General features: G+C 36.8%; 1 protein-coding gene across 3 annotated transcripts in view; it reads right to left on the bottom strand.

Moving 5' to 3' along the window:
* Nucleotides 1-27,290, bottom strand: part of LMBR1 (limb development membrane protein 1) — a 132,108-nt gene that overhangs the window by 13,093 nt on the left and 91,725 nt on the right. For all 3 annotated transcript variants that reach the window (XM_060305038.1, XM_030854334.3, XM_060305039.2), the window contains 5 exons: nt 26,753-26,829; nt 26,035-26,112; nt 22,980-23,053; nt 22,655-22,745; nt 21,356-21,422 (listed from right to left, as the gene is read on the bottom strand). In XM_060305038.1, the coding sequence (XP_060161021.1) occupies nt 21,356-21,422; nt 22,655-22,745; nt 22,980-23,053; nt 26,035-26,112; nt 26,753-26,829 (387 nt within the window). The remainder of the gene's footprint in view (nt 1-21,355; nt 21,423-22,654; nt 22,746-22,979; nt 23,054-26,034; nt 26,113-26,752; nt 26,830-27,290) is intronic.

Genomic DNA, 27,290 nt, shown 5'->3' with positions numbered 1-27,290 from the left:
TGTCATTGGTGTTTTGATTGTACTGAATCTGTAGATTGCTTTGGGTAGTATGGTCATTTTAACAATGTTAATTCTTCCAATCCATGAACACAGTATTTCTCTTCATCTTCATTTTAACAATGTTAATTCTTCCAATCCATGAATACAGTATTTCTCTTCATCTGTTGTGTTGCTTTCAATTTCTTTCATCAGTGTTTTCTGAGTACAGGTCTTTGCCCCCTTATTTAGATATATTCCTAGCTATTTTACTCTTTTTTGGTGCAATGGTAAATGAGATTATTTTCTTAATTTCTTTTTCTGATAGTTTGTTGTTAGTGTATAGAAATGCAACAGATTTCTGTATACTGATTTCTGTATATTAATTTTGCATCCTGCAACTTTATGGAATTCATTGATGGGGTCTAATAGTTTTTTGGTGGTGTCTGTAGGATTCTCTAAGTATAGTATCATGTCATCAGCAAACAGTGACAGTTTTACTTCTTCCTTTCTAATCTGGATTCCTTTTATTTCTTTTTCTTGTCTGACTGCTGTGGCTAGGACTTCAAATACTATGTTGAATAAAAGTGGCAGGACTGGGCATCATTGTCTTGTTCCTGATCTTACAGAAAATGCTTTCAGCTTTTCACCACTAAGTATGATGTTAGCTGTGGGCTTATCATATATGGCCTTTATTATGTTGAGGTATGTTCCCTCTACCCAGTTTGTGCAGAGTTTTTATCATAAACGGATATTGAATTTTGTCAAAAGCTTTTTCTGCATCTATTGAGATGATCATATGATTTTTATACTTCAAGTGTCTTAATGAGATATATCACATTGATTGATTTGCAGATATTGAACCATCCTTGCATCCCTGGAATAAACATCACTTTATTTATTTATTTATTTATTTGTGTACGATCCTTTTAATGTACTGTTGAATTTGGTTTGCTAAGATTTTGCTGAGGATTTTTGTACATGTTCCTCAGTGCTATTGGTCTGTAATTTTTTTGTGTGATAGCTTTGTCTGGTTTTGATATCAGGGTGATAGCATGCCTTCCTCTGCAATTGTTTGGAATAGTTTGCAAAGGACAGGTGTTAACTCTTTTCTAAATGTGTGGTAGAATTCATTTGTGAAGCCATCTGCTCCTGGACTTTTGTTTGCTGGGAGTTTTTATTACTGATTCTATTTCATTACTGGCTATTGGTCTGTTCATATTTTCTATTTCTTCCTGGTTCAGTCTTGGGAGACCGTACATTTCTAGGAATTTGTCCATTTCTTCTAGGTTGTCCATTTTATTGGCATATAGTTGTTCTTAGTAATCTCTTATGATCCTTTGTATTTCTGTGGTATAGGTTGTAATGTCTTCTTTTTAATTTCTGATATTAATTTGGGCCCTCTCTTTTTTTCTTAATCAGTCTGGGTAAAGGCTTAGCAATTTTGTTTATCTTTTCAAAGAACCAGCTCTTAATTTCATTGATCTTTTCTATTTTTTTTTTAGTTTCATTTATTTCTGCTGTGATCTTTTACAATTTCTTTCCTTCTACTAACTTTGAGTTTTGTTTGTTCTTCGTTTTTCTAGTTCTTTTAGGTATACAGTAAGATTCTTTATTGGAAATTTTTCTTGTATCCTGAGGTAGGCTTTTATAACTATAAATGTCCCTCTTAGAATTGCTTTTGCTGAATCCCATACATTTTGGATCGTTGTGCTTTCATTTTCATTTGTCTACAGGTATTTTTAAATTTCTTCTTTGATTGCTTCAGTGACCCATTGGTTGTTTAGTAATGTATTGTTTAGCCCCCACATGTTTGTGTTTGGGGAAGTTTCTTTTATTGTAGTTGATTTCTAGTCTTATAGTATTGCAGTTAGAAAAGATACTTAATATGATTTCAATTTTCATAAATTTACCAAGACTTGTTTTGAGTCCTAGCATGTGATCTAGCATGTGCAGAATGTTCCTTGGGCACTTGAAAAGAATGTGTATTCTGCTGCTTTTGGATGGAACAGTCTATATATATATATATATATGTATCTATTAAGTCCATTTGGTCTAATGTACTTTTTAATTAAAAATACCAACACAAGAAAAAGTAACAATACTTAAAATTTTAACTTAATAAGACATACAAATGTAAAATACTTCAAAATCTCTATTTCTAGGGAAATATATAAAAGGATACTAAGGCAGCAAATTTTAAAATACTACTAACTATAAGAAAATTTCAATTACCAAATGCTGTCATTTCACTCTCCTAGTCAAATACTGAAATGCGTATTCCCATTCAGAAGTTCATTTCTTTAAAAGATAAGTAAAATATATACCAGGTAAGAAGCTCAGTTAGTTAAACAGCAGCTAAGCATAAGGCCACATTATCTGAATTATCTGTCAATAAAATACTCTTCATAACAAACCTAGTGCAGCTCCCTGCACTAGGATTCAACTGAAAATGTTTTATGCATAATTCCTTAAATAAAGATCTTTTTTAATCCGTACCTATAAAAGAACTAAGGTACAAAACAAAACCTCATTTCAAGAAAGAGCTGGTTACTCCACCTGCAATGTGAGTCAAGAGAATTTACGTTTGTTATCCCACCTGAGTCAACTTAGACTTTTAGCAAGCAGATTCATGTTCCTTAGCTAGCAAGAAGTTGAGAGAGAATTTATAAAGCTTGACACACTAAAAGGATCATTAAAGTAACTTTCTCAATAAATCATGTGTGCTGGCATATCACACAGATGGCTGACATGAATATCCATGGCTTTAATGAAAGACTGCCAAAAAGAGCACATACTTTTATTACAAAAAACAAATTTATAAATTAAGTGTTCTTTGACAAAACATTGGGATTAACACATTTCCCCCCCTCTGGATTCCCATAATAGTTAGTATAAATTATTTTCTTGACTAGATTTTTAAATTCCCTTCTCTAAACAAGGCTTTTGAAATAAATTTACCTACACAGTGTCAAAAAATAAATGTGACTTAAAGAGTATGAAATAATAAAATCTACAATCAATTTTGAACATCATTAATTTCAGGACTAATGTAAATAGGCTCACTGTCAATTATTTTATTTATTCACAAAGAAAGTAATTCTAAAACTAATGAGAGGTTCCACTTTTGGGGGGGTAACACAAGATGATGTTAAAGGAAAGAGTTTAAATCTGACCAGTCTTACTCTGCAAATAGATTTTCATTATATTACATGAATTAGAAATATGTTTATTGACTTCAGATTCCAGCCAAAACTAAGTGAAGGAGACCAGATTTTCCCTCACACCTGAATCAATAAAAAAACTGGACCAAATATACAAAACCGTGGTATTCGAGACCTTGAACATCTAGCAATGAAGGTCAATGATGCTGAGATGAGAAACAAGCAAGGTGGGCTCTTTGTTTGTCATAGCTCCTGCCTAAAGAGGGCTTTCTGACTCAGAGTGGAAAGGAACAGGGACAGAGTCCAACCACCTCATTGAGTTAAAGAGGTGCAGGTGGAGCTTGGGACAGCATGGTGGCTAGAGAGCTACACAGGGTGGGAACCTGAAAGGTGTGCACAGGACATCTTGAGTATTCAGTCGGGAACTGACCAATACGTTGCTTGTGGGAAAACAACCAACCCAGAAATGACACAGATGACAGAATGAGTATGAAGGACATTAAAACAATTATAACTATATTCCTTATATTTCAGAAGCTAGAGGAAAGCATGAACTTGTTAAGTAGAGACATAAAACATATAAAACAGACCCAAATTTACCTTCTACAGAGAAAAATTACAATGTAAGGTATAAAAAATACATTAGATGGGATTAAAGACAGATTAGACACTGCAAAAGAAGAGATTAGTAAACCTGAAGACATTTTCAACAGAAACTACTCAAAATGAAATACAGAAAGCAAAACAACAAAAACATGAATGGAGCATCAGTGACTAAAAAAGAAAATGATTATGTCAATAGATGCAGAAAAAGCATTTAACAAAATACAGCATCCATTCGTAATAAAAACTCCAGCTAAGCAGGAAAAGAAGGGAACTTCTTCAACCTGGTAAAAGGCATCTACCAAAACAAAGAAAAAAACAAAAACTATAGCTAATACCAGTTAATGGTAAAAGTCAGAATGCTTTCACACTATGGTGAGGAACAAGTCAAGAACATGTGCCCCCACCACACTTCTATTCAACATTGTACTGGAGGCCCTAGATAATACAACAGGGAAGAAAAATAAATAAAAGCATCCATATTGGAAAGGAAGAAGTAAAACTGCCTTTATTCACAGACATCATAATCATCAAAGTAGAAAATTCAATGAAACCTATAAAATAGATTTAAAAGAATTACTAGAACTAATAAGTGAACTTATTAGCAAAGTTGCAAAATAAAAGATCAACACACAAAAATCAACTGTATGTCTACATACTAGCAATGAACTATTGGAAACTGAATTTTTAAAAAATATACCATTCACAACATTATCAAATGTGCAAGCCCTGAACATAAAACTACAAACACTGCTGAGACAAATGAAAGAACTAAATAAGTACAGACTGTTCAAGGACTAAAAGACTCAATATTGTAAAGACATTAATCATCTTCAATTTGTTCTACAGATTAAACACAATCCAAATCAAAATCCTAGCGGACATTTGTGTGAAAAATGACAAGCTATTTTTGAAAGTCATACAGGAATGCAAAGGACTCAGAATAACCAAAACCACTCTGAAAAAAGGAACAAAGCTGAAGGACTTACACTACCTGATATCAAGTCTCATGATCAACCCACAGAAATCCAGACGGTGTAGTATTGATGTAAAGACAGAGACATCGATGGAACAAAATAGAGTTCAGAAACAGATCTGCACCCACACATACATGGACAATAGATTTCCAACAAAGTTTCAAAGGCAATTCGGTGGAAAAGAATAGATTGTTCAAGCAGTGGTGCTGGAATAATTGGTTACCAAATGCCAAAAAATAAACTTTCATTCATACCTCATACTATATATAGAAATTAACTCAAAATAGGTCATGGACCTAAGTATAAAATTTCTAGAAGAAAACATAGGAGATAATCTTTGTCATCTTGGGTTAGAGAAGATTTAACTAGGTATGACACCAAAAGCACAATCCATAAAAGAAAATTTGGTAAATTTGTTTTCATCAAATTAAGAATGTCTGTACTTTGAAAGATATTGGTAAAAGAATAAAAAGACAAGCCACTGAATGGGGAAGATATTTGCAAGTCAGGTATTGTGATAAAGCACTTTTAAAAAATGAGCCAAAGATCCGAATAAATATTTCATCAAAAGAAAAAATACAGATGGCAAATGAGCACGTTAGTCATCTGGGAAATTCAAGTTAAATCCACAAAAAGATACCACTACACACCTATTAGAAGGGCTAATGTTAAACTGACTGACTAAACCAAGTATTGGTGAAGATGTAGAAGAACCAGAGTTTTCCAACACTTGTGATGGAGATATAAAATGGTATAAGCACTTTGGAACAGTTCGGCCATTTCTTTATAAATGAAGTATACACACAGGCATTCCATTTCTAGTTACTACCCAAGAGAAATGAAAGCCTAAGTCCATACAGAGACTTGGATGTGAATGTCCATGGCAGCTTTATTTACAATAGCCAAAAGCTGAAAACAACTCAAATGCCCCTCAGTGGGTGAATGGAAAAACAAATTGTGGTATATACGTACAATGGAATACTACTCAACAATAAAGAGAGTGAACTACTGACACAGGAAACAACACTGATGAATCTTAAAATAAATACACTGAGTAAAAGAAACCAAAAAATAGTACACAGTGTATGATTTCATTTATAAAAATTCTAGGAAATGTGAACTAATTTATAGTTATAAAAAGGTCAGTGGTTGCCTGGGGATATTGCTGGGGCGGGGGTGTGGGGGAGAGGGACGGAGACGGGTGTGAGGGAGGAAATATACAGGGCCAAAAGGAAACATCTGAGGGTGACAGACTTATCCACTATCTTGATTTCAGTAACAGGTTCACGGTTACACAAGTTATATCAAAACTTATCAAATTATACACTTTAAATATGTACAGTTTATGATATGTCACTTACACCTCAATAAAGCTGTTAAAATGCATTTATCAGGCTTCAGACTATGTACCCCATATCATGCACGAATATATTAGTGCATGGCTGTGTCAAGCAGATTTAATTAGAAATTCTATACTTCTGTATTTGCTGTTGTGGTATGAGTTAAATTTTAAAGTATTTTTGAGTTCCGATTCATATTCTTGACCCTACACAGGTACTGTAAGAGTTACAATAAGTATGTATAACATTTATTCCCTTCATGGAATTGAGAGTCTTCCTAAGAAGATTTTCGTGACATGAAACACTTTCGGCACAACTAAAAGTCTTTGTACAGTTAAGTGAAGTGAAAAATTGAAAAGCACACGAGTTCCTCCATTGCACACATGTCCTAAATGCTATGTGCAGACACTGGATACACTTGATCATTACTTCCCTTAAGGAGCTCACAGTTTTATGGAGCGAAGAGAAAAGTGAGCAGTTAGAACACAATGCGACAAGTGACATGGCAGATATGTGGAGGACTGAGAAAAGTATTTTGGGAGTACACAGGAGGGAACTTAAAGGGGGAGAAATTCAAGGAAAACTTTACCTGTGGAGTTAATGGTGAGCTGACTCTTAGATGGCATGTTAGGTTATGCCAGAGAATAGGTGATGACAAAATTATTCACGGCAGACGAAGTAACATATTCAAAGACATAGTGGGTACACAGCAGTATTTGCTTCCCATCCCAACACAAATGAAGAGCACCCCTTTTATTCATGATGGTTCCAAATATAAGGCTCGGAGTGGCAAGAGATGAAGTTGGACATACAGGCGGAGTTAGGCATAAATGTTCTTCTGTGCCACCTTATGGAAACAGGTAATTATTCTAATGGCAAAAGACTTTAAAGCACTGGGAGCAGGGTAATGACAGGATCACATTTTCACTGTAAGAGAAAGAGGTGCTGAACTAACCCTTAGATCATGACTAAACTTTGGGTGGAGAGGAGGGTGGAGGAGACACTCCCGCCTGGGATGCTATCAGCACAATAAAGGCCCCTGTTGTCTGATCCCTCTTCCTTTATCAAGTGCGTAACACTAGGGAGACAAATAAGTCAAAGACTGACTCATAGTCCTAACAATATTTAGGCCTCAGGAGCAAAACTACAGCTACATAAGGAACAACCATCTCTGAGAACAATCTGAAGACTATCAGAACAGATTTTTCAACAACTAAGGATATAAAGAAAAGGCCACTTCGAGATGGATGCGCAGAGACTTGGTCTAGTCAGAACCCACATCCCCCAGTGTAGCAACCCACAGCAGGAGGGATATCATGACGGCACAGGTGGCCCCTGAGGAGCAAGGGGTCCAGGCGCCATGTCAGGCTCCCCCGCCCAGGGGACCTACACCAGGAAGATGAGCCCTCACAACGTCTGGCTTTGCAAACCAGCAGAGGCTAACCTCCAGGAGAGCCAGAGGGCTGCTGTAAGCCAAGACTCCACTCAGGAAGGGCACGTGCACCAATGCATTCGCTCTGAGTTCCAGCAGAGGCAGCTGGAAAAGCAACTGGGTCATACAAGGAGACTCATGACTAATTTTAGGGGCTGTGGAGGAGCAGGGATCTGGTGGAACCTTCTCCAGGGACAGAAGTGCTGCCATCTTTCTTTTACTCTCCTTCCACCTGGATGGCCTGGTACTGGTAAGCACCATTTCTATCACTGTCCATGAACCTAGCTAACACCATGCGGCCCATCCTGGAATTCCCCTGAGGACCAGCCCTGCGCAACCCGCCCACCCCACCTGGAAGGTGGCCACAGCCAGCACTGGCGCCCCTCCAAAGCAGCTCCTGCTCCATGGGGCACCAGTGTGCCCGTAGCAGTTGCAGTCAGCTGGCCTGGGGGCCAGCCCCGCCCACCAGTGCCCCCTCAGCAATCATGGCCCAGCCACAGCAGGGAGGTGCATGCACCCCACACAAGGGGATGTCCCTGAAGCACCTGGCTCTGGTGACTGGGGGTGGGATTCACCACTTGGCCCCACAAGACACCTACATACAGCCATTCCTTCAAGACCAGGAGATGCAGCTGATATGCCTAATACACAGAAACAGACACAAAGAGGCAAAACGAGGAGACAATACCTTCCGGATGAAAGAACAAGACAAAACTCCAGAAAATGAACTAAATGAAATGGAGATATGCAATTTATCAGATAAAGAGTTCAAATGAATAGACACAAAGATGCTCACCAAACTTGGGAGAAGAAAGGATGAACTCAGTGAGAATTTAAAAAAAGAAATAGGAAAAAATATATATATATATATATTTTTTTAAATCAGAATTGAAGAATATAATAACTGAAATGAAAAATACACTAGAGGGAATCAACAGATGAGAGGATACAGAAGAACGGATCAGCAAACTGGAAGACTAGGTAGCAGAAATCAATCAGAAGAGCCAAAAGAAAAAAGGACTTAAAAAAAATGAGGGTAGTTTAAGGGACCCGTGAGACAACATCAAGCATGCTAACATTTGCATTACAGGGGTCCCAGAAAAAGGAGAGAGAGAAAGGGACAGGAAATCTATTTGAAGAAATCAGCCTGACAGCTTCCCTAACCAGGCAAAGGAAACAGACATCCAGGTCCAGAGATCCCAAACAAGATGAACACAAAGAGACTCACACCAAGTCACATTATTATTAAAATGTCAAAAGTTTAAGATAAAGAGAGACTCTTAAAAGCAGCAAGAGAAAAAACAACTAGTTACATACAAGGGAACCCCTACAGTTCAGCTGATTTTTCAGCAGGAACTTTACAGGCCAGAAGAGATTGGTATGATATACTGAAAGTACTGAAAGGAAAAAACTTACAACCAAGAACACTCCACCCCAGGGGTCCCCAACCCCCAGGCCGTGGACTAGTACTGGTCCTCAGCCTGTGAGAAACTCGTCCGCACAGCAAGAGGTGAGCGCCAGGTGAGCAAGCAAAGCTTCATCTGCCGCTCCCCATCGCTCGCATTACCACCTGAACCATCCCACCCCCCCTCCCCCATCCATGGAAAAATTGTCTTCCACAAAACCGGTCCCTGGTGCCGAAAAGGTTGGGGACCGCTGCTGTAACCAATAAGACTATCATTCAGAATTGAAGGAGAAATAATTCCCCAAGCAAGCAAAAGCTACAAAAGTTAGTTCGTTACCACTAAACTGGCTTAACAAGGGACTTCATTAAAGGGAAAAGAAAAGGCCACAACTAGAAACAAGAAAATTATGAAAGAAAAAAAATCTCACTGGTAAAGGCAAACATATAGTAAAGGTAGTGTCTCAACGACCTATAAAGCTAGTATGAAGGTTAAAAGACAAAACTGGTAAATATCATCTGTATCTAAAATAAATATTTAAGTGATATACAAAATAAAAAGATGTAAAATATGACATCAAAAACATAAAGTGTGGGGCTTCCCTGGTGGCGCAGTGGTTGAGAGTCCGCCTGCCGATGCAGGGGACATGTGTTCGTGCCCTGGTCTGGGAAGATCCCACGTGCCGCGGAGCGGCTGGGCCCATGAGCCATGGCCGCTGAGCCTGCGCTTCCGGAGCCTGCGCTCCGCAACGGGAGAGGCCACGGCAGTGAGGGGCCCGCGTACCGCAAAAAAAAAAAAACATAAAGTGTGATGGGGAGGGAGGGTGGGATGTAGTGCTTTTACAATGCACTCAAACTTATGCAACCGTCAACTTAAAATGGACTGCTATATACATAGCAGGTTGTTATACAGGAACATCATAGTATCCACAAACATAAAACCTGTGAAAGATACACAAAAACTAAAGAGAAGGGAATACAAACATAACACTAAATAAAGTCATGAAGTCACAAGGGAAGAGAACAAAAAAAGAAGAAGAATTATCAGAAAACAATGAACAAAATGGTAATAAATAAATACCTATCAATAATTATTTTAAATGTAAATGAACTAAATGCTCTAATCAAAAGACATATCGTGGCTGAATGAAAAAACACAAGACCCAAATATATGCTGCTTACTAGAAACTTACTTCAGATCTAAAGGCACACACAGGCTGAAGGTAAAGAGATGGAAAAAGATATTCCATGCAAACGGAAATGAAAGGGAAGCTAGAGTAGCAAAACACAAATTCAAAAAGACACATGCACCCCAAGGTTCACTGCAGCATTGTTTACAATAGCCAAGATATGGAAGCAACCTAAGTGTCCATCTATGGATGAATGGATAGAGAACATGTGATATATATATGTATATGTATGTGTATATACGTATATATATATATATATATACACATACATACAATGGAACATTAGTCAGCCATAAAAAAAAAACCTGAAATCTTGCCATTTGCAACACATGGATGGATCTAGAGGGTATCATGCTAAGTGAAATAAGTCCGACACAGAAACACAAATACCATATGATCTCACTTATATGTGGAATCTAAAAAACAAAACAAAACAATATGAAAATAGGCTCACAGATACAGAGAACAAACAGTGGTTGCTAAGGGGAGGGCAGTGGTAGGGTGGGTGAAATAGGTAAAGGGGATTAAGACGCACAAACCTCCAGTTATAAAAGAAATAAGCACCAGGGACATAATATGCAGCATAGGGAATATGGTCAATAACACTGTAATAACTTTGTATCATGACAGATGGTCACTAGGCTTATCATGGGGATCAATTCAAAATGTACATAAATGTCAAATCACTATGTTGTACACCTGAAGCTAATATAATATTGTATGCCAACTATACTAAAATAATAAACAAATAAATAAATAAAAATTTAAGAAAAAATTTAGCCCTTGGGATTAGATTACCATGCCAAGGAAACAGGGAAGAGAACGAATATCAATATTTACTATCTACTGTGTAAAGATCTTTTCTTAAAAATATAATTTATTGAGATGAAATTCACACTGCATAAAATTAACTATTTTAAAGTAAATAACGCAGTGCATTTACTGCATTCACAATGTGTGTAAGCACCATCTCTATCTAACTGCAAACCATTTCCATCAGTTGAAAGTGAAAGCCCCTACCCATTAGCAGTTTCTCCTCACTACCCCTCCCCCCAGTCCCTGGCAACCACTAATCTACTTTCTGTCTCTATGAATCTTCCTCTTCTGGACACTTCATATAAGTGGAGCCATACACTATGTGACCTTTTGGGTCTGGCTTATTTCACTGAGCACAATGTTTTCAAGGTTCATCCACGCTGTAGCGTGTGTCAGTGCTTCATTCCTTTTTCTTTTTTTGTTTAATTCTGGTAAAACGAGCATAACATAAACTTTACCACCTTAATCATTTTTAAGTATGCAGCTCAGAAGTGTTAAGTACCTTCACACTGTTGTACAACTAACGTCCCGAACTCTTTTCACCTTGCAAAACTGAAACTCTATTCTCATTAAAGAACAATTCTCCATTTTCCTGTCCCCCAGGCACTGGCACCCACCACTGCACTTGCTCTTTCTATGAATTAGATGACTCTAGGTGCCTCATATAAGTGGAATCATACAGTATTTGCCTTTTTGTGACTGGCTTATTTCACTTAGGCATCATTCCTTTTCACAGCTGAATGATATGACACTGTATGTAGGAACCACAATTTATTTATCCATTCATCTGTCAATGGGTGCTTGGGTTGTTTCTATACTTTGCCTATTATCGTAAGGGTCTTTTAAAATAATACAACTAGCATACTTGGTAAAAAAAAAGCTTGGAACATGGAAATAAAGGCAACCAGGATGGAAGCAGGACACCTAGAATATCCTGGTTCATCTATTCTGAGAATACAGTCCACATTCAACATGGTGGCATCCAATGACATCACAGATATTTATTAACTAGGGACTGTGAGAGATAAAAATACGCATAAAATTTGGTCTTGCCCTTTAAGAAATGTAAAGTCCCTTGAGAAAGTCAATCCACATAGGTACGTATACCACAAGGCTGAAACAAGAATCTGGTACACCTTCACATGCGACAGAGGATGCAACCTGGCCTAAGAGAGTGGAAGACTTGCACAGGCAGAGAAAGGTTGAGAGAAGACCATGGGAACAGTGTGAACCAATATGGGCCCGGAAATGGAAAAGTGCATTTGCAAATATCACATCAATTTTAGTCATGACTATTTACATGCTACAAACTCATTTTGTCCTACTGTGAAGCAATTTAACTTAGTAGTCCAGATGAACTAGCGTATGTGAATGTTAATACAAATTAAAATTAAATGAATGGTAATTATAATCATCGTCCAAGAACAAACATGAAGTGCTAATTTTAAAACAAGTGAAAGTTTAAGACCTCCAATGGATGGTAACTGCCTACTCTCTTCCTGGAGAAAATCTCCTGAGATGGGGCTTCCAGAGTATCGCTCAATATCACGTCCTCATTTGGAAAATTAAATACTTCCCTGGTTCTTTTGCTTTGGTTTCACTTCTTCCTCTACCCTCCTTAAAGAAAAGAACACCTGTTTAGAATCCACTTCATGAACATTCCCTCACAATGACATATTAAAATAAAATCATATACTCAGCTCTCTGCTTTGATGCTAAACAAGTCTGATTCTTTGCACTTTTTTTTTAATAAGGGAAATGGGAAGGCAGGGGTGAATATGAGAAATATTAACAAGATGAATATGAGGAGGGCCATTGGGTATTGGTACAGGAAGGTGGAGACATCTAACAAACTCCCCAGTTTCTAGTTCGGCATACTGAACAGAAAGTGCCTGAGGATGAAAGTACAAGGAAGGGAGAAAAGGAGAGAGGAGGGAGCGAGGGAAGGAGGGGGGGAAGGAAGGAGGGACACACACACACACACACACGCACACGCATGTATGGGTCACACTGTGGAAATGACCAATGTGAGATGGCTGCAGGACAACACGTGGAGCACAAAGGCAGGGTTATCTGCTCCTAGCTCAGGGGTGGGTGGTGGGTTAGAGGTGTGCATCTGGGGACAAGTGTGTGGGTGAAGCGGAGGAGCAGTAGAAGAGACAGCTAAAGAACAGCCAGAGGAGAAGGAGAAAAAAGGGGAGTGGTGCCCAGATATTAAGAAAGAAGACATCTGTGAAGCAGGGTTACAAACAGCAAGTGCTACTGAGCAATTAAGATAAAAACAAAATCTACAGGACTGGGCAACTAGGAAGTCACTGGTGACCTGAGCAGGAAGAGATAATTAAGTATTTTGATTTGAAATTCAATTTCAGCTGACTGAATTCCGATAAAAGAAATGAATTCAAAATCTTTTCCTCTTTTAACTCCTATTGGATGGCTCACCGAAGTTAGGAGTCAAAGAAGAAACAAGAACGCCCATCAGAAACAAAGTAATACCCAGGTGAGAGTTTTAAATTTCCTTCAGAGCGCACCGTGTGCGTGCGTACACACATGCGCACGCGCGCGAGTATGTGTGTGTGTGCACACAGAAAAAGATTTTAAAAGTGACATATCAAATTGGTTCCTGGAAACTCTAAAGAGAGGATTGGTATTAAAAGTGGTGGTCAGTAGGACCTCAAGATGGCAGAGGAGTAAGACGTGGAGATCCCCTTCCTCTCCACAGATACATCAGAAATACATCTACATGTGGAACAACTCCTACAGAACACCTACTGAATGCTGGCAGAAGACCTCAGACTTCCCAAAAGGGTCTTGCTTGTCCGGCCGGCTGTCAGGCCTGAACCTCTGAGGTTGGAGAGCCGAGTTCAGGACACTGGACCACCAGAGACCTCCCAGCCCCACGTAATATGAATCGGCGACAGCTCTCCCAAACACCTCTGTCTCAACGCTAAGACCCAGCTCCACTCAACGAAGGCAAACTCGAGTGCTGGACACCACAGGCCAAACAACTAGCAAGACAGGAACACAACCCCACCCATTAGCAGAGAGGCTGCCTAAAATCATAATAAGTTCACAGACACCCCAAAACACACCACCGGACACGGTACTGCCGACCAGAAAGACAAGATCCAGCCTCATCCACCAGAACACAGGCACCAGTCCCCTCCACCAGTAAGCCTACACAACCCACTGAACCAACCTTCCCTGGACTTCCCTGGTGGCACAGTGATTAAGAATCCACCTGCCAATGCAGGGGCCATGGGTTCGAGCCCTGGTCTGGGAAGATCCCACATGCAATGAAGCAACCAAGCCCGTGCACAACTACTGAGCCTCTGCTCTAGAGCCACAACTACTGAGGCTGCGTGCTGCAACTACCAAAGCCCGTGAGCGTAGAGCCCATGCTCTGCAACAAGAGAAGCCACTGCAGTGAGAAGCCCATGCACCGCAACAAAGAGTAGCTCCCGCTCGCCGCAACCAGAGAAAGCCCGCGTGCAGCAGTGAAGACCGAAGACAGCCAAAAACAAAATAATAAGTAAATGAATAATTTATTTTAAAAAAAAATCTTCCAACAAACAAAAGCCCAGGACCAGATGGCTTCACATGGGAATTCTACCAAACATTTAGAAAAGAGCTAATGCCTATCCTTCTCAAACTCTGCCAAAATATAGCAGAGGGAAGAACAATCCCAAACTCATTCTACGTGTCTACCTACCATCACCCTGATACCAAAACCAGACAAAGATGTCACAAAAAAAAGAAAACTACAGGCCAATATCACTGATGAACATAGATGCAAAAATCCCCAACAAAATACTAGCAAACAGAATCCAACAGCACATTAAACGGATCATACACCATGATCAAGTGGGGTATATCCCAGGAATGCAAGGATTCTTCCATATACACAAATCAATCAATGTGATACACCATATTAACAAATCGAAGGATAAAAACCATCTGATCACCTCAATAGATGAAGAAAAAGCTTTCGACAAAATTCAACACCCATTTATGATAAAAACCTTCCAGGAAGTAGGCATAGAGGGAACTTACCTCAACATAATAGAGGCCATATGTGACAAACCCACAGCCAACATCGTTCTTAATGGTGAAAAACTGAAACCATTTCCTCTAAGATCAGGAACAAGACAAGGATACCCACTCTCACCACTATTATTCAACATAGTTTTGAAAGTTTTAGCCACAGCAATCAGAGAAGTAAAAGAAATAAAAGGAATCCAAATTGGAAAACAAGAAGTAACACTGTCACTGTTTGCAGATGACATGATACTATACATAGAGAATCCTAAAGATACTACCAGAAAAGTACTAGTGCTCATCAATGAATTTGGTAAAGTAGCAGGATACAAAAGTAATGCACAGAAATCTCTTGCACTCCTATACACAAATGATGAAAAATCTGAAAGAGAAATTGAGGAAACACTCCCATTTACCACTGCAACAAAAAAAATAAAATACCTAGGAATAAACCTACCTAAGGAGGCAAAAGACCTGTATGCAGAAAACTATAAGACATTGAAGAAAGAAATTAAAGATGATACAAACAGATGGAGAGATATACCATGTTCTTGAATTGGAGGAATCAACATTGTGAAAATAACTATACTACCCAAAGCAATCTACAGATTCAATGCAATCCCTATCAAACTACCACTGGCATTTTTCACAGAACTAGAACAAAATATTTCACAAGTTGTATGGAAACACAAAAGATCCCGAATAGCCAAAGCAATCTTGAGAAAGAAAAATGTAGCTGAAGGAATCAGGCTCCCTGACTTCAGACTATACTACAAAGCTACAGTCATCAAGACAGTATGGTACTAGCACAAAAGCAGAAATATAGAACAATGGAACAGGATAGAAAGCCCAGAGATAAACCTTATCTTTGATAAAGGAGGCAAGAATATACAATGGAGAAAAGACAGTCTCTTCAATTAGTGGTGCTGGGAAAACTGGACAGCAATGTGAATGAATGTGAATGAATGCAATCAGAACACTCCCTGACACCATACACAAAAATAAACTCAAAATGGATTAAAGACCTAAATGTAAGGCCAGACACTATAAAACTCCTAGAGGAAAACATAAGCAGAACACTCTATAACATAAATCACAGCAAGATCCTTTTTGACCCATCTCCTAGAGTAAGGGAAATAAAAACAAAAATAAACAAATGGGACCTAATGAAATTTAAAAGCTTTTGCACAGCAAAGGAAACCATAAACAAGACCAAAAGACAACCCTCAGAATGGGAGAGAATATTTGCAAATGAAGTGACTGACAAAGGATTAATCTCCAAATATACAAGCAGCTCATGCAGCTCAATCACAAAACCAAACAACCCAATCCAAAAATGGGCAGGCCTAATTAGACATTTCTCCAAAGATATACAGATTGCCAACAAACACATGAAAGGATGCTCAACATCACTAATCATTAGAGAAATGCAAATCAAAACTACAATGAGGTATCACCACACACCAGTCAGAATGGCCATCATCAAAAAATCTATAAACAGTAAATGCTGGAGAGGGTGTGGAGAAAAGGGAACCCTCTTGCACTGCTGGTGGGAATGTAAATTGGTACAGCCACTATGGAGAACAGTATGGAGTTTCCTTAAAAAATTAAAAATAGAACTTCCATATGACCCAGCAATCCCACTACCGGGCATATACCCTGAGAAAACCATAACTCAAAAACAGTCATGTACCACAGTGTTCATTGCAGCACTATTTACAATAGCCAGGACATGGAAGCAACCTAAGTGTCCTTCGACAGATGAAGGGATAAAGAAGATGTGGCACATATATACAATGAAATATTACTCAGCCATAAAAGGAAACGAAACTGAATTATTTGTAGTGAGGTGGATGGACCTAGAGTCTGTCGTACATAGTGAAGTCAGAAAGAGAAAAACAAATACCGTATACTAATACATATATATGGAATCTAAAAAAAAAATGGTTCTGACGAACCTAGGGGCAGGTCAGGAATAAAGATGCAGACGTAGAGAATGGACTTGAGGACACGGGGAGTGGGAAGGGTAAGCTGGGACGAAGTGAGAGAGTGGCATGAACATATATACACTACCAAACGTAAAACAGATAGCTAGTGGGAAGCAGCCGCATAGCACAGGGAGATCAGCTCAGTGTTTTGTGACCACCTGGACGGGTGGGATAGGGAGGGTGGGAGGGAGACGCAAGAGGGAGGGGATATGGGGATACATGTATATGTATAGCTGATTCACTTTGTTATACAGCAGAAACTAACACACCACTGTAAAGCAATTGTACTCCAATAAAGATGTTAAAAAAATAAAGAAAAATAAAAGTGGTGGTCACAAGGAATTTGAGCCTCTGTCTTTAATATTCCTCATAATTAGAAGTTATTCATGTACATACTTAAAAATTAATTTAAAAATAAAATTTTCTATAAATAAGGAGATAATCTGTTAATCAGTCTCAGAGTTGGCCATGTACAGGTGTACTATTAACTATTCTCAGCCAGGTTGGGGGTCTTGATTCTTAATGTAAATAAGACCCTCACTGTAGTTTACGTTCTAGTTTTAATTGTAACATTTTAATTCTTAACATTAAAAAAATTATATCTTAAGGCTCCCTCCAACTAAATAATACTAACTGGAATTAATTTCATATGAAAAATATTTTATAACAAATCAAAACTTAAGGGAGTTGAATGTATGTCAACAGATGGCTAAGTTATTTAGAATATGTGGCCAACACGACATTTCCTCAGGCAAGAAGGACTATGTGCTCTGAAACAAGAACAGCAACAGAAGGACACGACAAGTGGACACTGGGAACGAGGGTGTTGAGGGAGTGAGCATTAGTGACTCTGTGACTTCTTCCAGACATCTGACACAGAATACTTTTTCTTTATAATTAAAAATCCTAACTAGATAAACAAATTTACTGGTCAGGTATAAGAACATTAGTAATTAATCAAAAGTTAATTTTACCACTCATTTATTACTCTCTGCAATATAACAGAATATAATTAAGTCATATACAATTGTTTTGTGGAGAAATTTTCAATACAGGGTTTAGAATTATTTTTACATCAAAGCCATAATTAGGAATATATATTAAGATTTATACTTCAATTTCACATTTGTCATGTCTAAGTATCATTTATTTCTGATTCACACTGGAGAGGGAAAGCTCAGGGTAAAGATTACTAGTGTATTTACAAACCCAAATAAAAACCTCTCCCGCAAAGGACCAGTTTTTAAACACAGTCCCTTCTTCAAGGAACAAAAGAGAATAATCCACTTTAAATTCTGCAAGATGATGGACTATATGGGACCCAGATGAGAAATACATGGAAATACTAAAAATAGATCCAAGCTGATTTGAAAGGTTAAGTGTTTTTTGTTTTAAGTGTATTAAAAAATACCTGCTTTTGGGCCTTGAATAATTTACAGAAAGAATTTCAGGATGAAAATACAACTAACTATAAAAATAACTTCAAAATGGAAATTAGTAAAAGTATTACGAAGTCTATTGGTTGCATCTGAGAAAATTTCTCCTGTTAAAGGAGATTTCAAACAAAGAATAATGCAAAAACTGTCAATCTCTCAGTTGTTTCTTGATTAAGCATAACCAAGAACATGTCAGCAATCTCGCAAAATCTATTCTCACAAAATTCACTGCTGCTTTTAAAATATTTTGTTATAGAAATGTCTGGGCCTCTACAGATAATTTATTAGGTTTGAGCCTGTTCCATTTTCACTTTGTGAACCATCTCCTCTAATCACCTTGAGAGTCTATTATACCAAAGAGTAAATTGATTGCTAAAAATAAGGACATCATATCCCCCCAAATGTTGGATTTTTCAAAACTGAACACTAAACAGGCAGCAAAGCAACGTTTTGGAAAGCATATCCACTGACATGGCATCAGTTTTAAAAGGTCTTAGAGATTTCAAATAAAAAGTGTAATGCACAGATTCTTTGTGTTTCCAATGGACAACAAAACTATAATCGATATTAATTATATTTGGCTAAAAATACATAGCCAAGATGCTCCTCACAGCCTAATTCTTTGTGGCAAGTAATATGCTTGTAAAATCTACTTAGTGGTAATTTTTTAATTAGTATAAAATCTTCCATATTTAAATATAAGAAGCTATTTCAGAGGAATTCAGTAATAAATCTGTCATATCACACCAGGTATTCAAGTCTAAAGCTATAGTTTATACCAATGATGCAGCAATAGCAGTTGGCAAATTAAATTTTTTAAAAAACATTTTCATTTTTGAAGCAAAAATATCACCAAATTATTTTATACAGGATTCAATACACTTGCAATTTACAATTAAAGTTATAATCATCACTAAAAATTACTAAAATAAGAGAAAAACTGCACTTATACAGATAAATTATAATTTTCCTTGCTCCTTCATTTCTCATTTAACTGAGAACACTGGCTGAATTCACAGGAGCAAATGAGAGCATCCTAAGGGTCAGGACTTCCTTGTGAGAGGCAATGAGAAAGAGTGAAAAATTTCACAGCTTGGAATTTGGTTGCTAAATACATCCTCTATTCTAGTCTTATAAGCTTTTCAGCTAGTAAATCAAAATCCCGTTATACACTAGGATAATATTCATGACAATTCTCTATATTTTATCTTCTTAAAATCAAAGACTCAATTCTAAAGGGTTAATAGAGGCATTACAAAGTAACTCTCTAGTTTGCATTTCCCATAATACTAAAATAAAGCTTTTTCTTTTAGTCTAGAAATTTGCTTTTTTAATACTGTGAAAAGCCTCTATGAATCTGTTTAACGTATTTACTTCTTTTCATCTATTCAGTGCCACTGGGCATAACATGTAGTGCAGTGCGTGTTGATATTTTGCAAAGCACCACATGACTCACTGTACCCTAATGCACTCCATTAATCCTGTTTGGACAGCTGGGTCCAGGCATTTGTTAGCTGCATTTTAATTGTTCCATCTCTCTTTTTCTTCTTTTTATTTATCTCTATGGCAAACTACTCAGGAATTTAATTTGTTGATCTTCAAAAAGCACATTTTGCCATTAATTTGTTTTCTTTGTATTAAAACTGTACTCAGCATGTAATTTTCTTCCATAAAATCTATACATTACTATTAACAATTAATCTTAAATAACAGAGCACAGTGAATTTCATAAATGATAAAATGGTAGGTTGGCTATAATATCACAGAAATTATTTGTTGGACTGCCATAATACAAACGATCACAGTTAGCTACAAATCAAGTTACTAAAGTGTATATTTATGGCATTTTCAAGATTAGCACACTATAAGCAGATGTCAAAATGATAACAAGTCCTATAATGCAAACACAAAAGAAATAAGACCTCTAAGTAAATGAGCTTTGTATTAGTCTGTGCAACAGCGGTCCCTTCTACCTTTACATTTAGATTCCACTTGTATTAAAACATGAACTTCTCTGTAAGCATTATGAAGATGACCGCAAAGCTTATACCCTTCCTGGCACAGCCTGCATCCCCGACAGCTGTGGGCCTTGAATAAATAATGGAGGCCACATAAGCGCTAAAACAAAAGCAATTCAAAGTTACTTGCAATCTTTGTCATAAGCATGTTGCTAAGGTTGAATAATGGGATTTTTCTAATCATTTGTGAACACTCCAGTCAAAATCTAAGTCTAGAAAACAGAACAAAACTGCCTAGTGGAAATTTTTGTCTGAAATAATATTTAGCCAAGAACTGAGAATACAGTCTGCAACAGTGCTTTATAAAAGAAAAGAACACCAAACGAAGGAAGATTTATTCAACTATTTCAATGACAAAGTGGAAATAGTTTACTTTTAAATGATGACCAAAATTCTCTGTGAATTGAAAAATTAAGAAAACTATATAAATGACAAGCCAGTAAAAAGCTGAAGAGCTAAAGGATGTCCTTTAAATCAGTGTGTGCTCTCCTAGATCTTACTGCTTTCAAGTCTATTCCCTGGACATAAAGCAGCTTAAAATAAGTGTTACATAGTCTCAATTTTTTAAACCACATACTAAATTACACATTTTTTAAAACATTTCACGTAGGAAAAAATTAGTTTAGTATTTTCTAGACATTAAATATTGTTTTTTTAAAAAAAATCACAGTTTCCTCACTAGAGGACTCCAAAGCTTAATTAGTCAATGAAAAAAATAAAGTCTGTTGTTTGGACAAGGACTATTTCTAAGTACTTGAAACAATAAGTGGTCTTTATTTGATAAAAGTACTTATTTTGGTACAGTTCTGTATATAAATGAATTACAGAAGTAAAGGCATAAAATAATGTGGGAGGGAATAATATATTTCAAAGAGTGATCTCTTTGAAAAACAGTTTAGAAACTACAACTTTAGCAAGAAGTTTGATACTTAAAAAGGTACTGACTTTAAATGAAAAGTTCTCATTTAAACTTACCCAGTGTTCTTGACATAACAGGCAGTGCGGAGCTCAAGACCAAGATTGACACACAATTCCCAATGATCTGATATGAGAAATCAGAAAGAATATTGGGCAGTTACACAGTATACGGATAAGTAAAATCCATTCACATTCTGACAAGTTACTGGACATTTCAGTTACCTACTGTTCTTTGCTAACTTCTGAATGATACAATTCAACATAGAAAATAAAGAGAATAGAAACTTTTCTACCAACATTTAAAGTTCTATCTGTGAGTTCTAGAAGATATTTACAGTACCTGACACAAATATAAAGTTATAGAACACAAATTACTTCACACCTCAGATAACGCAGTTTACATTATTGACTGAGGTTGATGATTTCAAAAAGGTTTGCCTAACAAGTAAAAATTAATATTTTTAATACTTCTGACTCTACTTTTAAAGCCAAGACTACTGCTCAAGATAGATAATATCTACTTCTAATATGTTTAACTATCATAAGATTTAATACCAAAAAGCTAGAAATCCAAAACACCTAAATTCTAGTAATTTTCACTGTATCCTATACTTATTCTTTCATATTAAGTAAGAGATGCTGAAAATATTACTTAGTACTTATGATTACTTAAACTAGATGCTAAGTATCTCAAGAAGCCATAGCATTTTAGATAAAGATATATAAAAATAACTTCTCCCCTTTAGAATAAGCTGAAAATATGGAATATATAATAAAAAAGAAAAGAAGCCAGCAGCTCTTGTTATTCTTCATTGTCAGCCTGTGGGAATATTTTACAAATGCAGTCACCATATAAGATAACAGCCTTTGTTATTCCAAAGCCAATGACATATTGTAGAAAGTCAAATTAGCCTCAGAGTACAAAATGTTTCTGAATAGAACTCTTCCGTCTTGCTTTAATTATTCAAATTTGAAATACTTTGTCTCTACTACTTGTAGCAACTAAGTTCTTCAGATTTCAAACAAGTTCCCTGAAGTACAGTCAGCACAATCAAAGTTACTCATTAGCAATACGTTTTCTTTGTAGGAAAAAGAGTCCTTTCAGGAGCCGTCTATAGCTAGTTAGCAAGCTCTGCGGCTCTATGCATTTACAAGTGAATGGGTGCCATCCAAATTAAACAGAGCACATCCTTTTCCCACTCATTCAGCATTTTGAAAATCTTCCAGTGCGTGTGTTTACGCAACTTACAAACAAATACCTAGAACCGCAAATGAACCATTCACTGCGATTACTAAATAAAACAGTCTGTCTTGGAAGGCAAAAGGGAGGCACAGTCACCTAAGACTTTACCTTACCTTTGTCATCGTTGTGTCATCCTTCTTGGGAATAAAGTTTCCAAAAAATCGGAGGCTATAGAAACCAACAACAGAGGACACCATAAGATAGCTGTGAGAATCAAGGAAAAACTCTCCAAAGAATTGTTTCCTTAAGTTCTCAATTGTCTCCAAAATGTCTTAAGGCCGAAAGGAAAACCAAAACAAAACAAAATGCCACTTGGAGTGCTTGAGGAAGACTGACTTGTTTTTTCTTCCAGGAGAGTGTCTTAGTAAATTACCACTGTCCCAGAAAACTAGACAGAAATCTTGTTAACAGACAGAAGTTCAGTTAAAGAAAGGATACAATATCAAAATGATTTCAAGTGCAGCTCCCACAAAACCAAAAGCAGAAAGAGAAGCATTTCCTATTCCAGGCCCCTGGGGGAAAAAAAAACACTTTTCAGAATTCAATGACACTATTATATTTGGTTTCCCTAAAATTGCTGTCTCATAAATATAGGACAGTTGAAATTAGGAATGTTTAATACCCTGGAGTAACATCTAGAGGTTCAAAGGAAAATAAAATGTGACGAGACTGAATTCATCAACTAATTCAACCACATGTTAACACTTTTAACAAGCTCAAAACATTTCTGATTTATCTCAAATGTAATTTAAGTTACTTATCAAAATGATATGATTATGCTTATTGTTAAATCCTAAATATTCTTGGAAGAAGTTTTTTAAAAATATAATAGTATAATAAGAATAGAACAAATAATTGAACACTGAGGTAACATATAAAAACTATACAATTAAAATATGTCAAAAGGAAGGTAAGCAAAGAAAGAAAGTGAATGCACATATCCTGTTACTACTCTTGAAAGTTTCCTTTCCCTAAATCTTCCTTGGGAATTCAGGGATTTAATTAACACAGATTTTCCAAATGCAATGCTATAAATTTTTTCCTAAACATCATACCTATTCTCAAAACCTATCTTTATCTAGAACTTAACAAAACAAGTAGAAAAAGTAATATTTATTAACGAGGCCAGACAGGCAAAAACTCATTTCTTACTGAAGTAGGAACAATGTTTTCAAAGCTTACTAATTAAAGAAACTCTCTGAATACAAACTACTACTGTGCTATCAGCTTCAATTACATCTAACAGATATACCAGGATAATTAAGAATATAAAGTCAGCTTAATAAAAAAATAAACCAATAAATAATATCACATATTATTTACACAATCTAATATAGGCATGAAGAAGTTACAATACCACAGAAATTTCATATATAAATAAGGTAATGGACAAAGAATTTATGAACTTTTGTCAATCTTTTGAAGAAAAAATGAATAATGCTAACAGAAAGCTTATTAACTGGGATGGAAAACACTTTGGAAATATTCTCTGTCTCAAGAGAAGGCCTACAGGCAAGATTAAGATGATCTGATTTATTTACACAATCATAAAAAGAGCATACCACATATAAGTCCTTCTGTACTATGCACGAAAGGAATGGTACAAAAATGTACCACAGGGCTTGGGCCTCACCTAGTATGTGGTATAAGAAAATGGGTTAAAAAATGGATAGAGGGCTTCCCTGGTGGCACAGTGGTTGAGAGTCCGCCTGCCGATGCAGGGACACGGGTTCGCGCCCCGGTCCGGGAAGATCCCACATGCCACGGAGCGGCTGGGCCCGTGAGCCATGGCCGCTGAGCCTGCGCGTCTGGAGCCTGTGCTGCGCAACGGGAGAGGCCACAACAGTGAGAGGCCTGCGTACCACAAAAAAAAAAAAAAAAAAAAAAAAAAATGGATAGAAGTCAACACAGTAGTTGACTTCTGCTTGATCAATGGATTTCGGTCTAAACAAAAGACAACGACAAGGCTGTGGATGGAGGAGGACTGCTCACTGCTGTTTTTTGTTAGTGGAATGACAGACCTGAAGCAAGCTGGCAGGCTCGCAGTGGTGGAGAGGCCATGGCAGTGAGAGATGGCACAAGGTCCTGAAGAGGCTGGGGGCAGGGAGCTAAACTGAGAATACTGCTGAAAGAATTAGCTTCTGAAAGAAGAGGGTATCTTCATCTTTGACTGAAGGAAAGGAATTAAGATAAACATTGGCTTTTTTCTATGAGAGAAAAGGTGTATCGTGTGGTTCAGAGAGAGAAGCGGCATGTAGGGAAGCAAAATCTGCACCCCAAAAGGTGTCTCTCTGGCATAAGGATCATTTTAGGCTGATTGTTTTTAAGAAACAGAAGACTCGTAAGTCTTTCTTTTTAGCACCACCCCCACCTCACCCCTTAACTGCCTAAAAGAATTCAGATGAAGGGCCTGGTCCAGGCAGAGCACTATCACCAGAGACAGCTACAAAGAGCATATTGGCTGAGTGTGGTAGACGGAACCCGCAAGACCTGGAGACCAAAGGCCTCTCTGGGTCCCCTCTGTTTACCAAACATCTGCTTTCCATCCCCTTGTGAATTGCCTTCCTCCCGCCTGAAGTCCCAAGCTCCTACCCGCTTCTCCTTCTCTTAGATGGAATATAAGCCTCAATTGCCCAGCCTGTCCTGGGGTCTCATTATTCTTACCGGGTTCCCACATACACGTAATTAAATTCTGTTTTCTCCTGTTAATCTGTCTCATGTAAATCTAATTCTTAGACCAGCCAGAAGATCCTAGAAAGGGTTAAGGAAAAATTTTTCCCTCCCCCAAAGCATGAAAAGTCTGGAAGAGTTTTGAAGTCATCTCTATGGGAGATGGCAAAGGTGCTAACTTCGAAAAGTGTAATAAAATGTCAAAACTTAAATGCTACTTTAAGTATCCAAAAGTTTATAGAGACACCTAGAAAAAGTATGCCATATATGAATATTTAGTGGAAACTACCTTCCATATGGAGAATATATTTAAATAGACTAATTGATGGAACTTAATAAAATCATGAATTTTTAAACAAGAGAAATAATTAAGTTAATTCATGAAAAGATGTATATCTGACTCTCCTCCAGCAACTGAACATTTTGACTCAAGTTCATAAAATGACTCCTTTGAGGCATGAGTCCCTAAAACCACATATTTGGATCCTTTGCAAACGCAACGAATCCATGAAATAAACTCTTTATATTTCACTATTTCACAAAATATACATTTTCTTAAAGGACCACAAATACGAATTTCAGTAAAACAAAGATAAACTCTGATACTTGATAAAAAGCCGGACAATCCAAAATACGAAATCAGAAACAAAAAACATAGTTTAGAAACACTGTTTATGAAAGCTCACTGCATAAAGAAATTCATACAACTTGAAGTATATATATGCAGAAAGGTGAATGTTTTCATTTATTTATTTGAAACACTCAGTTTATACACACAGAATACTTTTGCAAAAGAAAGACATTTTAAAGCACTTTACTTTACCCTTGTTCCCTTTGGCATTGCTGTTTCATCAACCAACAGGCAAAGAATATTACAAGCCACCAAGAGGACCGAAATGGACTACAACACAAAAAGTAAGCCATCAGTTCTGAATTTCAATTTTGTCAATACACATAACGTTAAAATCTAAGTAACCAACCAAATGTATGCTTCAGAATAGAGGAAAAGCAGTCAAGACCAAAACTCTACATATAAACCTGAAGTAATGAGACTATAAAAAACTCCAGAATAAATTCGTAAAAATTCTGCAAAGTACTATGATCTCAAAGCTTAAGAAAAAAGCTATTAATATAGATCCACTTATTAACCGATTTTACCAATTGGAACCCACAACTCCACATATTTAAAAAATGGTTAAAATGTTATCAGAACTAATTTAATAATATAATTTTCAGATCTTATCACAGAGTTTGATCAGGGTATCTGCAACACCTTGTCTCTTCTTAATTTTCAACTGAAACAAAGAATGAATTTCCTGCTTCTATGAGGAAATAGATAATCTTGAGGACTTTTCAAAATTACCATTAATTTCATTTTTTGCTCTATTGAGTTTTTACAAATAAAAGCGTAGACAGATTTTAATCCTGTTGATAGAAAACCAGTTTACCTGAAACCATTTAGCTGAGGGAGTTGCCATACACAAATGCTAAAGTAAATAAAAAATAATCTGCTTTATTTAACTAGGCAAATAAATTCTTACTGTCTCAATAAGAAGGAGAACCATAACAGCAGGATACACCAAGTTTCTTTCCCATGCTGAAGCCTTTTTGCGCCTCTCTATTAGAAGGAAAAACAAAATATAATAAAAGTTTCAGTAATTTCCAAAACTTCTCCCCAGAGTCACATTTTCATTCCCTACTAATACAACCAGTATGTATTATTCTTACATAAATTATCTTTTCCTAAAAACATAAATTATTTTTAATTTTCCTCCACACACTATAAAAATCAGAATTTTAAAATCAGTTTGCTACATTAAACAGCTCAATCCTGTGATGCTCAAATTTTAGCAACGTAAAGACGTTTCAATTATTGATGAAACATATTGTGGATATACAGCTTACTCTAAAAATACAGTAATATTTGTGTTTCTTTTTTAAATTTACATATTATTATAATGATAGATTTACACACTGATAGAGATCTGGAAATATCAGGTAACATGAGTTAAGAATCCCCTCTAATCCCACATCCTAAAGGCAAACACTTCCAGTTTCCTAAAGGCTGGAAGCAAATCT

This window comes from Globicephala melas, chromosome 9 (assembly GCF_963455315.2).
Source record: "Globicephala melas chromosome 9, mGloMel1.2, whole genome shotgun sequence".
Taxonomy (NCBI): domain Eukaryota; kingdom Metazoa; phylum Chordata; class Mammalia; order Artiodactyla; family Delphinidae; genus Globicephala; species Globicephala melas.
Note: the sequence above shows the minus strand (reverse complement) of the source record. Positions and strands in the feature narration are given on the sequence as shown.